Raw genomic sequence first — 19,295 nt, forward strand, 5'->3', positions numbered from 1 at the left:
TCATATAAAACAATTATAATTGTCAAGCATGTGATAGGCTATAAAACGGTAGTTAAAATAATCAAATGTGCACACATATAAAAATCAGTAAAACGTTATAGTTAAAATCCGCAGAAGATAATAGTTTTGAAGGAGTATTGAAAACGTTTATTCAAATAATTGAGCATAGTTTGTGTTTTTTAAACCTTATTTTTAATTTATTTCAAGATGTTGCGTAAGAGCTGAATGTATCTCACTTAATACGTCCATAAAGCTACTTCTGCAAAAGTTTCATCTGTTCTTGTCGCCATATTTCTTCACCAAACTGCGATTTCAACCCCGTCACCGGTTGATGTGCTTCCGCCTCAACCAGACATCAGCAGTGGTGAATAAAACAACGCACACATTGGGTTTGTTTCAGATTTCCTCCATATTTTGTACACTGTCCTTTAAGAAAAGACCGCGCACATTAATGCACCTAAGAAATGTGTATAGCGGAATCGCTTCAATTCAAAATGAGTTGCTATTTATTGCATTACATGGCACACACCCCGAGGAATGTATTAATCGTTTTAATCGTGTCAGCAGGGGCACGTCCGAGGCCAGGCATGCTGCTCCGGACAGCATATGACACACACACACACACGCCTGCTACTTTTCATATGCAATCCTTCAGTCCAAAGATATGAGATACAATTAAAAAAACACATCGCAGTCACACTGCATCACTATTCATCAGTTCATTTAATTTCACGCACACATGCGCATTAAACTCAGTTCGCCAGCAGGAGGCATTTGTTTCAGTTTTTCAATGCGTTCCTTCTTCCTTGTTCTCTCAACCAAACTAGGAAAATAACAACCGTGGATTGGTCAGTGGATCCCAACCGCGTCTCCTATTGGTCCACTCTGGAGCCAGTCACGCCCTCTTACAAAGAGACGGCCCTAGCCTGCCGCCTTTCTCCCGCCCTCTCGCCGAGCCGATTGGTTCAAATGATTTACGTCTTTTCCACGCGTCATTTCCGCTCAGTGTGATAGAGCGGCGCTGGTGTCAGTCTGCGCTTTCGCCTCCTGAATGGTCTCGGAGTCTCCCTCGGTGGGTCGCACTGATGTATCCTTGCGTTTCGCACTTTATTATTCATGCGAGGGTGAAGACATTTCAGTTTCTGCGCGCTATTTGTCTTTTCTTATAAGCAGTTGGGCTATTTCGGGATGTTCTTATCGTCATCATGGAGACCAAACGAGGGGAGATTCCCAGTGGTGTATTGGACGACCTCTGCAGGTAAATGTTATTAAGTGTTGTATTGTCTCTTCTTGTTCGGTGCATATATAAATATTTACCGGGAAGTCTAAAATAAAGTGTTTTCTTTGGTTGGTTTTGCTTTAGTCTAGTCACAATATGAACGATTTCTTTTTCAGCAAATGCATTGCTTGAAAAAGTGTTTTTCTGGGGGGGTGGGGGTGGGGAGCCTGCTTTATGATACATTATTTGAAATAATAAGATAAATCCGCAATATAAACGTGTTTTTTTTTAATAAAAGCACTCGTATTGTAGGAGTGTATATTTTCCCAGATCCACTGAATCTATTTCCAACAAGTCGAAACACGTTTTTGGATGTTTGATAGGTCTGCTTTAGTACTAGAGTTAAACCTTCGTAACTATTACTAGCCAGCTGTAGTGTTGTCTATGCAATGCAAAGTCTTTGTTGCAGTTTTTGTAGAACTAGATTTGTTTTGTTTCATTAGTTAAAACGAGTACGTAACAAGCAGACCGCTTAGGTTTTCATTTCCTGGTCAACATGCTTGAATTCACTTTTTTTTGTTTTAACTCCTTACCGGATTCTGTTTGATCTTTTAATGACCTTTCGAATACGATTTCGATTGTTTTTTCCACCACATTTTTGTCGCTTTAATAATGACCCCAATATAGAAAGCAATGTAAGTGAAGTCAATCGATGTTTGTTTTTGGAAAACTGCTTTAGACTGACTATAGGATGTTTCAGCGGGATTGTTGGGAAATGTTGGACTATGGGAATTTAACAGGCGCACTGGAGTAACGGAAAGGATTTGGATTTTAGGTTTTGTCTCCAATTGTATGTTTTTATATTCTGTAGCTGTATCAAAGTATCACTGGAGAAGAAAACAAGTGTCCAAGAGCAACAGATTTCCAGTAAATTTAGGCAAGCCGTTACCTCTTCCTGGTGCTGCCTCCAGCTAACAGATTCTCCACCGTTTGATCTGCTGCCTTGACTCCTTGATTTGTCTTCATAAAGAGACCGGAGTTTATTATGTTGCTGCCATAACTCTGTCATTCGTATCATTTTCTGTTGCGTATGAATAGGAGGTGGATGATTTTAGTAAAACAGTTGATAGAATTAGTCGAGCATAAAAAAGCTCCAGTTATTGTCTATATCGCTCTTTCAGTTTAGTTGCACGGTTACTGTATGATTGCGTGTGTGTTACATATTGTATTTACATGTGTATCAGTCTAACACTATGCATATACTGCGCATCTACATTTGTATTTATTTCTCCCCTTTCTAGCCGATTCATCCTGCACATTCCCAGTGAAGAAAGGGATAATGCAATCAGAGTTTGTTTCCAGATTGAGCTTGCCCACTGGTTTTACTTGGATTTCTGCATGCAGAACTCACCAGGACTGCCTCAGTGCGGGATAAGAGACTTTGCAAAAGCTGATATCCTTTACAAATATCTGTGCCATGGGCTGTGGAGTAAGTGGCATGCTAGAGAATAGCAGTTCTCAACTGTACTCCATGTAGTGGTTACACGCATACAGTATACCTAAATCAAGCAAATGTAGTATAGTTAAAAATACTGCTTATAGATCTGTATAGCATTCATTAATAGGGAATCACAGTTATGTGTTTAGTATTTACATTGCCAAGACCTCTCTGTTCAAAACTTGGCACTACTTGTGAGTCAGATTTACAGTCTTCCCCTAGTTTCTGTAAAGATGCAATAGGGTACAAGTTTGTACTTTGATTCATGGTTAGGTCAACGTTTTGATTTGGTCTAGGCCTATTTTTATTTAGAAGCTGGATTGGTTATTTCATTAATACAAAATTGCAAATCAAACTAAATGTTCTATAGCATAATTTTTAAATGTAAAATTAATTGTCATTGTAATCAAAATAGATTTAAGAAATCTAACATTTAACAGTTTTTTAATAATCCAAATATAAAATATTTAAAGTAAATAGTGTTTACAGTTGGAAAATGTCTGTACCAACATTTAGAGCTGTAACAATTTATTTCCACCCTTAGGATATAGCAACATTGGTGAGAAATTAGTAAAGACTTTGTACAGTTCATTTTATTTTTTTTCAGAGAAAATCTGATAAGGTAATTACTTGAAAGCTAGACACTATCCTCATTTACTGCACTTATCAACTTTCTCCTTGACATTTTTTACTTTTTAATCACTGTCCGTTTCTGTTGCCTCATGGAGAAGATGTGCAAAAGATTTTGGAGCAATGGAAGGAGTATAAAATGGGGGTTCCAACATATGGTGCAATTATTCTTGATGAAACACTTGAAAATGTAAGTTTCTTCCTTGTTCAAAATATACATGCCAGAGTTTAGAGTAAACCTGCATACAAATTATAATGCCAAAAGCATACAGAAGTGCTGTGAAGTATGATGAAAGCATTTTTAGTGGTAAGCAATTTAAGTTGATTGCTGGAAATCTAGTGTAAAAGATTGTATAAGACATTGTTAATGACTGGTAGATTATGCATGTGTGTTTCTGCAGTGCTTTGTCAATATTATAAAGCTAGTCTGACATCTATTTTAAAAATGCTGCAATGATTCAGTGTTTTATAGAATTGTATATATATTTTCTGAGTCATGATTACACTAGCTACAAATACAATGCAAAAGGAAATGAGAATTGTGGTTCATCCTCATCCTATTCACACTATATAAATTGTTAGTCGGTTGAGTGACATCTTGTTTTCTTTCTTTAGGCACTGTTAGTGCAGGGTTATCTTGCCAAGTCTGGCTGGGGTTTCCCCAAAGGAAAAGTCAATGAGGAGGAAGCTCCCCATGACTGCGCAGTACGAGAGGTATTGTTGGCAATTCTGATTTCAATTGGTGTTTCTCTGTATATCTAACCACTTGAATTAAAAGTAGAAGAAACAATGCCGTTATAAGGTAAAATAGGCGAACATCAAAACGACACATGCTTGAACATGAACATGTCCTGTGTGATGCACCGTGGGACTTAGTCCACGCCCTGCCCCCTGCTCTTAATTCACACCGGCACTGTAGACAGCACAACACACCTGGGTCCGCTTCGCTGCAGAGCCCTATGCAAAGGAAGTGTCCCCATCTTCTTCGCATGGTCCCTGAAGGGAAGTGCAGGAGGGAGGGAGTGCTTCAGAGCAATCGTAATTACATTTTATTTTATATAACGCTATCGTCCCTGCTTAGGTTTTACACACCCTAGACTGGCTAATGATCCCGCTTACGGGTAACACTCCCCTAGTATGGACAACAGCAGAGACCGCCTACCGAATCAAACTTTTTGCTGAGTTTTATTTGGGAAGTCGATCAGCCATAGTCAGGGACCCAACATCAGTGTTGGTAAGTGCCCTCACCCGGGCCAGGATTTGTGTATTTCAGCTTTTTTGAAAGCTGCTTTATTTTGCCAACAACCAGTGATCAGCCCACAGCACAGTGTCCAGCCTGGGATTTCAACCCCGAACCTGGGACACCCAGCACCATGCCCCACGCCCCACAGTGCCATACTGGTTTAGTAGTTTCATGATGTGGTTGTATGAAATTAAATTGTCCATCCAATTATCATTTAGCAGTTGTTCTAGTAAATGAGCATCTTCATTTAGTCATCTTATTGATTATTAGTCTTAATTGTGTGTCTCTGTGTTAGTGGTGTGATGTAATGCCTCTTCTTTCTATTTTATATAAATAAAACATTTATTTGCATGATAAATTACAGCATTTAACTTTTTCTTCAAGGTGCTGGAAGAAACTGGTTTTGATATCCGTGATCGTATCTGCAAAGACACCTACATTGAGCAGAAAATAACTGACCAGTTGGCCCGACTGTATATAATCCCTGGGGTTCCAAAGGAGACTAAGTTTAACCCCAAAACAAGAAAAGAAATCAGGGTAGGTGAAATATGGGAATTTTGGGGTAGGAGGTTAACAATCTTTGCAATGACTTCAATTTATAAAAAAAACAAAAACAAACATCCCAAGTGCTTAACAAAAAGAAGTGAGAAGCAAGTGTAAAATAGTCAAACAAATGCCCACGTATGGAGATGTTTTCAGTTCAGACTTAAAAACACTGATGAAATCACCATCTCTTATGTTCCTTGGCAAATCATTGTAGTCTAGGTGCAAAGGAACAAAAAGCAGAGTTGCCAGGGGACTACAGTATTGTTTTAGGCACAGATGGAAGGCCAGACTCCCAAGAGCATATGCTGCTTTGGTGACTGAATGGTAACCGATCAGAAATGTAGGCCGGTGCTTAGCAGTTTAGAGTTAAAGGGCTGGTTTCACAGACCCACATTAGCACTAGTTAAAGTTCATGTTATTTTAATAGTTGTTCTTGACTAGTGCTAATTGAGGTCTGAGAAACCAGGTCCTGGGTCAAAAGAGGGGTTTTACATCTGAGGCAGCCAGTGCAGGCCAAGACTGGTGAAATGTGGTTGTGTTGATTCTGGTCTGGCCAGTTCTATCAATTTAGACATTTTCGAGCCTCTCGAGACCAGTTCTCAATCCTGATCCTATTGGAAAACTGACCTTTCTGGTTTTTGTTCCAACTGAGCTCTCAATTACTTAATTGAACCCTTACTTGAAGTAATTTGATTACATTTGAATCTTGTGTAACTGATAAAAAGTTGGTTCTTTAAGATACAAATTTCCTTATACAATTTTATACTTAAAACCCCTACTGTTAAAATAATAAAAAGGCTCTCATTTAGGAAATTACTTCAATTAAGGGTTCAATTACATGGAACACAAACCAGTAGGGTCAGTGTTTTGCCAGGACCAGGATTGAGAAGCACTGCAATAGACAAGGCATGAAAAATAACTCGTCTTTACTTTGCTGGGTACAGCTTCCTTTCCATTAATGGTCAGATTAGAGTTTTCACACTTAAAATATTAACCTTTGTCGTTGCAGAATATTGAATGGTTCCCAATAGAGAAACTTCCATGTCACAGGAATGACATGACTCCTAAATCCAAGCTTGGACTTGCACCCAACAAGTTTTTTATGGCCATTCCTTTTGTACGGTGAGTTTGACTGACCTAAATATTCTGCCACAAAAGCATTTTTCCAGATGCTTGGAAAATGTTGAATTTAAGGAAACCAATAAACCAGTTTCTTCATTTTGATTACTACAATGTAATGATACTTACAATATAAAGGTAACCTGAGTGGAATTCTTGAAGTCTTGGGTTTTAATTACTTCAATAACATAATATTAAATATAGCAGATTGTCAACATTACAAAATGGACAAATCTGCATCCATTTGTTTTATTAATTTATTTTGTAAATTGTTTGGTAATACAACATCTGAAGTTGATTGCAGGGGTCCAGAAATAATACCTAAAGCAAATTATGAAGACTGTCTGCAACTAGTTAACATATTTTGGGTATGAAGTCAATCAATTAAAAGGACTTTAATTTATTTTATGTTCAAGCATGTGTGGTTTTGATGTTTTTTTCACAAATGCTTGCAGACCTCTCAGAGAATGGATAGCTAAAAACAAAGGAGAATCTTCAGACAGTGACAATGGTTTCACCTCTAATGGCAGTACTCCCTCCAAGCCTCTGGATAAAGTCCGGTAAGGGATACTTTAAATGTATTCTTCCCTATGTCAGTCATTAAACCTTTTGCAGAATTTTTGTAGTTGTCTGCATTACTCTATGATCTTTGCAATAGAGATTCCAGCTTTTGTGTCTAATGTGCAATGCTGCAAGTGGTGGAATGTTTTTTCTGATATTTATGGTTTGCATGTTGCAATATTATCTTGTTGTGGATTTAATTTCAAATCAAAATTGTTTTTCCTGTATTGGATTTCTGGCATTCTTGAAAAGTGCATTATTTGTGTGTGATGTGATGCACAGAAATCCAGCAAGAAATATTGCAATTTGATTGTGCTTAAAATATGTTGGGCGTCTTAAAGTTTTTTTTTTTTTGGGCTAGGTCAAGAGCAAAACCAAACCTAATGGTAATTGATGGATCTCCAGGAGAGGGTTTGGTAAAACAAAAGCAACAAAAGCCATTCACCCAATCAAATCAAAACGAGCTGACTGAATTCTTAAAAGTCAAAGTAAGTTTAAAAAAAAAAAAAAAATTAGAATTGTTTGTGCAAAAGTAGACATTTTGTAAATGGAAGAATGTGGCACTCAATTGATACATGTTTGAAGATACTAAATCAAGCAATAAGTATTAATTCTTAGTGTATTGCACTAACCAAATAGTTGATTATTTCATGTGAAGGCTATAAACAACGTCTACAGTTACCACAATTGATCAATGTCCTTGCAGAGTCAGGGTCTGAAAGGAAATGGAAAAAAACACCAGGACTCCCCAAACCTGAAGAAAAGGGCGAATGGAGTCGGCAATCAGCAGGTTAAACATCAGTCAACAGTGAGTGGAAGCATCCATATTTAACACTATACCAATGCCCAAGTAAAATGCACTGTTTTGTCATTTTGGCTTTAACCTGTCCCTGTATTACATTTCTTAGAGGTCTTGGATTTCATCAGGCAGTTTTATAAAAATGTGTGATTTGTAAATTACAAATACAGCGGTAGATGGATGTTGCGTGGATGAGTGTCAGAATATAGTGCTGTTATACTAGAGGAGGTATCTAGAAGGGAGATCTTGAATATATTCAAAGCATGCCATCTACAGACGGGCTTTGTCTTCACTAGCTCCAATTAAAACCTGTTTTTATTTTTACACCTTGGCTAATTGTTATTTGTCACCTTCTTCCTCTAGAAGGTGGAGAAGAAGCTTCAACCAAGACGACTCCAGGACAACTTTGAAACAGGCAAGTATATGGTATTCTAAATAATATGACTAACATATTGTGGTTAATATACATTAATATCACCGCTAATGAGTAACACTTGGCATTTTTGTGATTCGTACAGGATTTTTTTTTTTTTTGCATATATTTGAATTCCCAAGCTTAAAATGGCCTTGATTCCTAAGTTGTCAGCCCCCAGGCCTTATTGCAGTGTTTGCCTCTTTCCCAGATGCAGGTTGTGATCTGTGCAACTCCAATGACGAGCAGCATCTCAATCACAGCGACAGACACCCGTCTGCGTGCAACGGGGAGTGTGACAACGTGCTTTCTTCCAGGTCTTTTCTTAGCTTCAAGTTTGATCGGGAAGCTATTATGAAATGCTTTGACCTTTGACCTACTGAATGATCTAAGAAGGGGAGGGTTATAGAATTGAAACCTAGACTTTTTCTAAATGCCAAGCCTTTCTCTCTCAGGGGACAAAGAGATGCAGGGATACTGGAAAAAAATGGGTTGGATTTTACTCTGCTTGTAATGGAAGGGTAAACCTGTTAGCACTGTAAATGCATTTCATCTTTTTTTTTTTTCCTCCATTCTACCTTTTCAGTATTTAATTCTATGTTATAGAAGCAATGGACTGCAAACTTTTTTTTTTTTTTTTTTTTTTTTTCAAATTGTTTGGGCTTTTTCCCCTCATCATTTGGTGGTCTGGTGAATACAGTTTTGAAGGCACTGTTGCACTCTATAAAATCATGTCCACTCCAAGAGAGTGACTAAGGACATTATATTAATATTTGCATTTGAGACGACGCATTTTGTTTACGTTAAGCACTACTTTTGTGATGTAACGCAAACCATGGCGTTCTTCATTATGGTGTGTGTATGTTCCTTATAAGTGTGGGTTCTATAGGGCTGTGTTCAATGTTTGGGTTACAGATCTAATCAGTTGGGTTCCAAAGAGATGCCGATCATTGTTCGCACTGGAATATTTTATGGGCTGTGGCAATTCTTGTTTGGAGTGCAGTGGCGAGTGCAGTACTTCCCAGCCCTGGAGGAATCCCCTTGTTGACTGGTGCTCGCTCCAGCCTAGCTCATAACAGAACAAATGATTCTTTTTTTAAACCGGTGGAGATTTGGAGATGGCTGACAACTGGGCTGGAAGGAAAACATCCAGGGTGGGGAAGCACGGCCAGAGGTGCAAAAATACAGCTCACATTGCAGGCCAGCCAAACTGAGATTTAAGGGGCAAGAAATCAGTGTAAACAAGGAACAGAAAAAAGTCTGCCTTAGGCCAAGTGTGAATACAGACTATTTTTTTTACATAATATAGTATAGTTTAGCTTTAAGGCAGACTATGTAGACCTTGTTAGGGCACTCAAACTGAGGTGTGTCAGACTCCAGTCCTGGGGGGCCACAGTGTCTGCTGGGTTTCGTTCCAGCCCAGCTCTTGGCTCCTTAATTGGTCTAAGTGGACAATTTTAACCCTTTATTCCATGCTCTGGAATGTTCTGTATATTCAGAGTAATCCACAAATTGTAAGGGATTGGCTATAAAAATAAAATATGAAAGTTTTAGATCCGCCTACCTGAGTAAGTTAAATTTAAGTAATTGGGAGCTCCTGTTGGAACAGAAACCAGCAGACACTGCAGCCCCCCAGGACTGGAGTCTGACACCCCTGCCAAACCCCTTGGAAAAAGTTCAATGTACGAAAACCACCGGTATGACCACAAAGCTGACCTGGCATTCTGAAACTGATTGAATTGAAAAATCCTTTCAAGTTAAATGGTCATCACTCTGTTTACTTTTTTTTGTAAGTTTTCAGCCTTACTTATTACAAATGTAAATGACTTACTTTTGATTTTGAGGGTGCTATCTTCAGGGGGGGTTGCCTGCAATGGAATGTTTAGTATAGCACCTTCTGTGAAGATTGTTGTTTACAGGAATAGCAAACCTAAGTGGTATCTTACATGGACCAGAATAATCTGATTTTCTTTTTTTCCCCCATCTAATTATTTTCAGATAAATCAACTATTCTTTTCTCATTGCCCCTTTAGTAGCAAGCCAGTGTATTTTATTTTAAACAGACTGCAGTCGTGAGGTGGTTTTCAGAGTCTAGTTTTTTAAAAGTACATATCTTATATCTTTTGTATAAATAAGTTAACTAACTTGTATTTTTAAGTGATCTGTATTTCTCTCTTTCTGAGATGTGTGATGTCATAATTGTAGAATTACTTTTTAATCAGTGTGAAATGGGAAAAGATTCTGATTTCTTAAATCTTTTCTTTCTAAGCGGTAACCTACTTTTAAAAGTAATGCATTATGTTCAAAAGGCATGCGTTTAAAATGAACTTGCTTTTGAATGTTCCATAGCTCGAAAGGGATGGATATCTCAAGTCATTGCTCTCTCAGCAATAAATTGAGTACTTTTGGTTATTCCAGAAAGTATGCTAAACATCAACATTTGAAAAGATTCCTGGCATAATACAGAAGTACTATTTATTATAATATTTAATGGTAGTATTCATTTTGCTTCCCTGGCTTTTTCTAGCATCACTGATTTATTATAATATAAATTCATGTAGATCATCCTTCAAGGCAGCATTAGAAGCCCAGCAGATTCGTGTTTTAGTCTATATCCTGTATCAGGAGAGGTCTTCAGAAAGATATGGGAAAATGTAGCTGAAATGCAAGTGCCATCATGATCAAAAGCTGCTAGTAACTCATTAAAGATCTGCAACATTATTTAAGGAGAAAAAGTTATTGTAGAAAATTAAATCTATTCTCAACTCGACTCAAGTTCATTTTTTTTTTTGTATTAATAAGCTGAACAAAATAATGTAACCAGTGACAGTCAAAGTTAATGTTTGCTCACATTAGTGTTATGATTTTATCTAGTACTTGCATACTTTTGAACCACCAGATGTTTCGTTGTCAGTTGTTCGATTTTAATATTCATCTGAATAAGTTTACTGGGGCCATACACCTCTTTTGTTTATATACTTGTTAGAGAGGCACTTCCATTAACTCTGAAAGAGACCACAGATTATATTATTTAGTTGGAGCTTTGTTTTGGGGGGAAAAATATCCAAAGTTAAACAGCAACACCAAAGATGGAGGAATAATCTATAGAAGATACTAACACAATTATTGCTCAGCCATAAACTGGGAAGTGCTAAAACCATTAACTGTGAATTGAAACCCACCAGCCTGCATACCTGCTTCAGAGGGTATTGGTCAAAGCAAGTAAAGGGAAATATGTGAAGTTTAATTCTTGGATAATGATATATAATTATTTTATGCTTTGCAAGAGTTGGCATCTCTATTAGGGTCAGAAAAGCTGTACTGAAGTGTTTGACTATAGTGTAAGGGATTTTTAAGAGAGATGCAAGTATTTCAGTGTTTTCAAATATTAATTTTAGTGGAATTTAACCTAGATTGTATGGAAGGCGTTTTAAAAATCTAACCCAAAAAAACTTCAGCAATATTAATCACTTCAGGGATTTTACTGAATGTACTTGAATAGCTTAGTCAAGTGATGCTGATGATTATTTGAGTGATATTATACGTTAATGATTAATTAAAAAATAAATACATCTATTTCTCATAGTATGTTACTGTAAAGCAAGTGGGATTTGCAGCTCCCTGATTTGAATGTGCATATTTAAAAAGGTTGGCTGATCCCTGAGATTGTAATTTATCTAGGTCTGTAACAAACTAGAAACGACTCTTACTCCTTAATTTCATATTTAGTGTTGTGCTGTTCTGCAGCAAATGGAAATTGGAGGGACATTGTTATCAATGGTATATTTAATCTGAATTAATGTGTTTGGAGTGAAAGAGAAATTCCTTCCAAAATCTGGGTTTTTGAGCACGGAATAAATGCGTTTTCTTAGTTTTTGATTAGTGCAAACCTAACTGTAGATTTTTACATTCGGAAAGTTCCATATTAAATCGATGGATTACTGATGAAAACATTAGTAGGTAACGGGGTGTCTAACCTTTGTGTTGCAAACATTGGTTTTGAGATTCTTTTAAGGCTTTGCACATTTTTCTCCCTTTACTATTGATTTGAGGTTATCAATAATAAACTGCATTTAAGGGATGTGAAAAAATAAACATTTGCAGAGGCTACTTTAACAAGTCTGTCCCTGCTTAAGGACATTGCAGAAGAAAAACTAAAGGCTTGCTAGTTTGGGCATTTTGTGATGGTAACTATGCACAGACTGTATTTTTTTAGATTTGTCCCTACAAATATTAATAGGGTACTGAACATATTTTTCAGCATTGAAAGTGCAACTACATGCGGTTGTTGCAATGCAATTATCTCTTTGCAGTTTAGGCTTTCGGTAAAGCATCTGATGGGTGACCTGCCAGTACTTCTCACTGGATGTGAAATGGTTTTGGTCATAAAGTCAATGGATTTGATGTATTAAGAAGTGTGTGTTTGAAAAACAAGTCCATGAATGAATTTGATGGCATGTAAAGGCATATATTTCTTCTGCAAAGCTATTTGCACACTTCTTTCCTCTTGACAATGTGAACCACTGTTCAACATGTTTCACCTTATCCCCCCAATACTATGTTCTGCATTGATATAATTTGTTTTGTTTCATGTGGTGTTCAAATGCTGGTTGGTTAAGTGCTTTCTTTTAATGTATATAATAAGCGCCATATGTAGCAAGTCCGGGGTTGTCCTATGCAACCAGGTGGCTGGTTGTGTGTTTTTGTATGCGTGAGTTAATATTTTTAAACCTGTTGAGAAGGGGAAAACTGTAGGAATGCAAGACATCCAGGAAAAAACAAGAGAAAACAAGCCAACTTTTTTTTTTTTTTTTTTTTAACACTGCAGTAGAGCAATATCTTTTGATGAAAATTGCAGAGTTGCTCTTGGGCACAGTGCTGGATTTAGCTGAAATAATGCATTGCTTGATGGAAGGATTATTGATGATATTGTTTACCATAGTGTGAATAGATTGTTTGATAGTTATATTTGACAAGTGCTTTATGGGTTTTAATGTAAGTAGATTCATTTGATGGAGCAAAATTACTGAATTACTTGCAATTTAAAGCTTGTTTTATAAAGTACTTAGTATATTAGTCTCTAATGCCAGGAAATAGGTTTAGTAAAAAGTGCAAATATATAATTAAGGTCAACTCATAAATTGCACTGCACTGATTAGAACAGCAAATCGAGTGGTTTACAGTGACTGATTGAAATATAATACTAAAATAAATCAGTTATCATAAATGTTCCTATGATCATGTACCACCTATGTGTGTGCATTCCTTATTGTAGTTGAGAAATGTAAGAATTGTAATGGATAGTTATTAAGCTTTGGTGCCACACACATGATGTAAGCAAAAGTATTGGGACAACAGGACAAATAACAAGTAGGCCTGACCATTGGTTTTGGTGACAGCTACGGTCCAAGAATGGATGTTTTCCACCACTGCTTGGCAGATGGTCAAAGGAATATTGTGCATTTCCCTCTGCACTGACATTTCTAGTGGTGCAACAGAAGTTGCTCTTCCCATTGGAAGAAAACTGAACGACTCATCACCCAGTTGCATGCATCTCCATGTTTGTTTTTATCTTTTTTTTTTTCAGCACTGCTTTTGATGGTCTTGGGACTCTACCTAGGCCTTTGTATTCGTATGTTTTCCTCGTGGGCAACTTGCCTGCCATAAACTGCTTGTGCCTCCCACCTTACACATGGACACCCTGACCCTAGCAGGGACAGCTGGACAGGTGTTGTTCCTCACCTCATGATTACCTGTTTTCCTGGTCCTCGTCTGGGTTCTACTCGAGCATATCCCACAGTCCTTCACTTCTGTACTGCATTCCCCAAAGCTGACTCTGGGAACCATAAAGTGTCTGCAATCTTATGGACAAGCATAAGTGCATTATGGGAACCAGCTACTGTTTCACGTTGAAACTGTTGGCTCTGATCCATGTGCCATACTGGCAGGAACCAGCTGTAACAAGTTGCAGATTACCATTAATACACCTTTGGAAAACTACATATGGGCTTTAGTTGGCAAATAACCTTTGCAGCAATCCATTACATCTGGATTTCGACTTGTCCCAATACTTTGGTTATTATAGTGCTTTTATGTCATTAGTAAGTCTCTTTTATAATGTCCTCACCCATAGCTTGGATTATATGAATCATCCATGACATGATGTGATACATTTCTTAGTTATTGGCACTTGTCTGGCATATTGGCATTCTGTGTTTAAAAAATAAAATAAAATAAAAAAATGCTGATTTTATTAAATTGATCTACAAGAAACTAAGACTAAAATGTAATGGGAATGGCTTATAATTGTGTTGTAGTAATAACTACCAAGTCAATTATAATTTGGATCAGGTTCTGTTTAGAGACCTATAATCCATGTCTGCAGAATATAAAATGTACTTTGGGTTAGGTGTAAAATTCAGTCCACATTGATGTAACCTAAAATAAAATTGGTGCACCCACATGCAAGTACTTCATAATGACAGTCAGTCTGCAGATTGATTTGGTTTTACCATTTAATTTTTTTTTTTTTTTTTTTTTTTTTTTTTTAATAGCTGCATCATTAAGTGGATGTTTCTGGACTATAGAAAACTGCTCTCCAGATCTAGGTTTGCATCACTTACTGTTCCACTCGGTTCAGAATGTCCATTGTTGTGGGGCTGAGAATAAAACTGAAATATTTATTTTCTTCCTACAATGTTAATGTTGGGGTTGTGACCTTGGGTTTGACACTTTGTGCATTATGATTTTAATGATTTTAGTGCATCCTAGATTTAAATATGACAACTTGCCAAGGCACATGGCAAAGGTAAAAAAAAAGTCAACTTCCAGCCATATTATAGACATGAATGCAGGCTGTAATGTCATTTGGGAGAGTTTGATATCTAAAAGACCTGCCAGACCTTATGTAAGACAAATAGTTTTGGTCCCCAGCAGGGGATAGGACTAGGTGACCCTCCTGCCTAGGCTGGGCTCTTGTGTGAGGACCTGTGAGCCGTTTGCATCGTCTCACCAGCGTGGTCCTGTGATTTGCAATCATGAAAGAACTTGGGTGGTGTTGGTTCACCTCTCTGTGCAACAGTGAAACCTACGGATCGTGTCTGATAAAGCCAGGTGGACACTGCAGCAGACCAGGCTGGCCTTGTGTCTATTGGCAGCTTAGTCTTGTTTGCCACATTATTAGGAAAGATGGGTCAGAAAATATGAGGGTTTCAAATTGCCAGTCCTCCTGGTTCATGATCTGTCATACTTGAGGTGAAGAAGTGGCTTTCAAGTTGCATAATGAAGTCAACAAAAAAAAACATTGCATTTAGAAAACATGGCAGGCATAGTGGGCTGTGTATTGGGTTCCGTTTATGCCTTCAAATGAATTCTGATGCATTTCGTTGTCTAATGTTTTTGATGCACTAAAATATACTTTTCACTAATTTCCTCTTATTCTCGTTGGATGCTTTTGGAGTGGGGGTGGGGGAGAAAGTTACTCCAGTCCTGCTCCTCTCCCTCCCACTAAAGTCCAAGTGTTTTTGTTAATGTAATTCTGTAAAATGTATCCAACCTCATTGCAAAGACATTAAGGAGTATACATCTGTTGCTAACTTTTACTATGTTATACAGTATTTATCTATTTGTACCCTACTTAAAGGTAAATGGTTATCTGGTGTTATTTAAGTAAGGGGATCTTGTTCCCTCCTGTTTTTCAAATGAATACATTCACCTAAACATCAGGTTTACTTTTTTTTTTTTTTGGGGGGGGGGGGGGACCTTCAAAGAAAATGTTCATTTCAACTATGCATGGGAAATATATGCTCCTATAGATGACCTGCTTTGTGGAACATTATTTTTGATTTTGGTTTATTTTATTTCAAGACCTGTCTTATGTTCATGTTGTATTCCATATTTGCTTTGAGTATCACGTGAATGTTGTAATATAGGACAAAATAACTAATCCCAAGAAAACCATGCTGTTGACACCATATATAGGTTTTAATGTTGACAAGACCTAAGAGTGGTCATCAAAATGTGAACAAGTGTTTGCTCTAATGTGTATAGATCCAATCCAATCCAATGTATTATATTCACCCCTTATCCTAAGTTTTGCTGAAACTGTCACTATGTGCATATTGTTGTAATGTTTGAACTGTGCTGTGAATAGCAGCTGTGCATAGCATTTTCTGTTGCATAATCACCTGATACATAATGATAATATTGGTTCAGTGACGGTAAGACATAGGCTTGTTGTTTCCAGGTAGTGAGGTGAGAACAATCAAACCACACTGTTTAATTGGCTGAAGCATTCAAACCAGGTCAGAATCAATGTTCCTTTAAACACAGATAGCAACTACTTTCAACAAGCAAACAACTAGTGCAGTAATAGTTTGAGAGGTTAAGGAGGGTAATGTAAAATATTACTCTTATGAAGCCCACGGTTTTGTGTTAAAGGCTTTTTGTGTTTTGCTTTCTCAAGGAGGTAGCTGGTTCCTGAATTCTTATTTCTGTGCAGCAATAAACTAAAGGTACATCAAGCATGTTCCATTTATCAAAATCTAACACTTGGATGCAGTCAAAGATAAAGTAAGACTTCCAGGGACTTAAACATTCCTGTTTGTTAATGTGAATTTTGTTAGATATTTAGAACCTTTTGCATTTTCTGTTTGTATTGTGAAATTATTCTGAACATAACATGTGCATCTTGTTACCCATGTAGATGCTTATACAGGAAATGGTAGCACAATTAAAAATTTAAACAGATTTCCATCAAATGCTATTATGTGTCCATAAAACAAGATTTTTAAATTGGCATTTTCATTATTTTAAGTAAGCATGCCAGTAAATAAAATTTGTACAGATCTGAAAAAAATGTTGAAGAAATGGAAGCAAAAGGGTTTTAATTTTAGTTTTTCAGTATTTTGTCATGGCTTATGTAAAATTCTTTATTGACTGAATGTGTTTCTAGATCCTAGAATACATAAATTTAAGAATTTATTAGCTCACCAGATTGGTGTTTTCAGATTCTCTGGGTGCTTTAGTGTTAATGCCTTTTTGATATCCAATATAACCATGAAGCACCTATTAATTTACCAAACCCTTTTTCAGTTGGTTTCTTTGAATTCACCAGAACATGGTCTTGCATTCTGGATGGGGGACTAAAACCCTTGAACGTGTCTGGCGTGCACTAGATGTGGTACGAACAATAACAAATTAAGACGCCTTTATTCTATCCATTACTGTTCTGATCATATTGCATGTACTGTACAAGATACAAGATACCTGTTCAGGAAATTGGATTTCCAGAATGATGTCAAATGTTGCTAAAATTGGGAATTCAAAACATTCCAAAATGTTAGTTTTGTTGTGAAAATGTGCATAAATACAGTGCATCCATACAACTGAACAGTTGTCGGTTGGCAATTTGAAAGGTGTCCTTAAAATATCTATGAATAAAGGTATTGATCATACAGTAATAATACGTTAAACTGAGGGTGTCTAAGTTGCGGAAGGGGGGTCATGTGCCTTGATTTCAATGGACCTGGTATTTGTGTTGCTCAGAAATGTACTTGCACAGTATAACCGATGGGAATGGGTGTTCATTAGAGATGATGCTTTAGCTCAGCTTCTTGATTGCAGGTTTTTACGTCCCTAATATATTAAATTGTCTCCAGTAAGGTTGGTCTTTCTTCACCGGTGAAACCACAAGAAAGAAAACAATTGTTGCTAACTTTAGAGTGGTTCTAAGTTCTCAAATGGTAATATTCACAAATTCAAATACATTTTGTAACTTTAAAATGGCATTGTATAGGAAACCTGTTTGATCTGAGCCTTAATAAAAACTGGGGAAATATAAAGGGTGTGGGTGTGGTTTCTGAAAGTCTGCTGTATGTAGGTTTGCCATGGTGTATTATAAAAATAAAAGGACTCCAGCAGACACTTTGGCTGGGATTTGTGCTAAAGCTCAAAGTTTAAAGTTGTGTCAAATGGCTAAATTACTATTAAATCAGTACTATAAAGACTAGGTTTAATGCAGTGTCAGTCTACCAGAATTAGTATAAATGACTAAGGTGTTGTAATTGCTGCATTTAACAATATGAATTGGGGAAGTGACCCAATTAAGCCCATGTACCATATAAGCCCACTTGCTCTTTTATTTTGAGAAACAAAAAAGACCGGAAATATTGGAAGGATGATCTGTTTCACAGCAAATGCACAAAGTTGTTACTCTCATGTTACTTTTCATTTGGAGCCAATCACATTATTTGTTCTTGAGTTTTGTATGACTTTGTGCTGCCACTGTGCGGCAGCCTTTTTAGAAGTCACCCCAAAACTGTGCTTTAGGAGGGGCCGTCCCAAGAAGCCATTTTTCTGCAATTTGGTGACCTTGATGAATATGGATAATTGTAAAACAGATTAATAAATCAAATGAAACCTTATGATGAATTTGCTTGGTATTTAAAAGCACTTTTGTATTTTGGAAATATAGATTTCATGAGTTTCTGGCGCTATTAAGGGACACTGTCAGAATGAAGGTCACGCAGATAGATATAGTAGAACAACAAATTAAGAGAGTGCTGATGACCATAGTAAATCAAAACATTTTAGAAGCTGCTTTAGATAGAATATTACATTGTTTTATCAGTTATTCTAATCTTAATGTAATTGCTTTTGTCATATCGTCTTAAATGGAACGGCACCCCAAAAGCTTATTAGCACATGGCTTTATAGCAGAATAAATATTGAATGTGTTCTACCAACAATAATAAACATGGTCTAAGTTGTAAAGAATAACTTATTTTATTAAGATTACATGTTTACACTAACTATACAAAATTGAAGTTAATTTCCCATGGACCACTGTTGTTCTTAATAAGCCCACTGTACCTCATATTACAAAAGCCTTAAATGAATTAATATTACTCTGAAAACATCCTTTTCATTCATAAACTTAACTACTTACCTTATTTTCATTATGGAGACAAAAGAAAACATTATAGGGACTCCCAAGAACATAATGGAAGCTTGCTGTGAATTTTGGGCGGATCACTGATGGACAGAGAAGAATAAAGAGTATTTTGAGAAGCTGTTTTCGCCAAAGATCTCTGACATGGGACTGCCAAGAGTTTACATTTTTGGTCATGCCTCAGATATTCCCTGGCACTTGTGAGCAAGGCCAGACAAAATGGGGTTGTGTTTCTCCGGCTCCCATCTCTCCTCACCCACATCCTTCAGCCACTGGACAAGACGGTGTTTGGTGAAGTCAAATGTAGGGATGATCTG

General features: G+C 37.0%; 1 protein-coding gene across 1 annotated transcript; it reads left to right on the forward strand.

The window, feature by feature from the left end:
* Positions 1-1,018: 1,018 nt before the first annotated feature.
* On the forward strand, positions 1,019-17,869 carry dcp2 (decapping mRNA 2). The gene is made up of 11 exons (XM_066711280.1): positions 1,019-1,258; positions 2,521-2,672; positions 3,410-3,537; positions 3,963-4,061; positions 4,975-5,127; positions 6,146-6,258; positions 6,711-6,815; positions 7,178-7,304; positions 7,523-7,624; positions 7,979-8,030; positions 8,239-17,869. The coding sequence occupies exons 1-11, from the start codon at positions 1,206-1,208 to the stop codon at positions 8,400-8,402; spliced, it is 1,248 nt and encodes a 415-aa protein (XP_066567377.1). The 5' UTR covers positions 1,019-1,205; the 3' UTR covers positions 8,403-17,869.
* Positions 17,870-19,295: the final 1,426 nt, after the last annotated feature.

The sequence above is a fragment of the Amia ocellicauda genome, chromosome 8 (genome assembly GCF_036373705.1).
Source record: "Amia ocellicauda isolate fAmiCal2 chromosome 8, fAmiCal2.hap1, whole genome shotgun sequence".
NCBI lineage: Eukaryota > Metazoa > Chordata > Actinopteri > Amiiformes > Amiidae > Amia > Amia ocellicauda.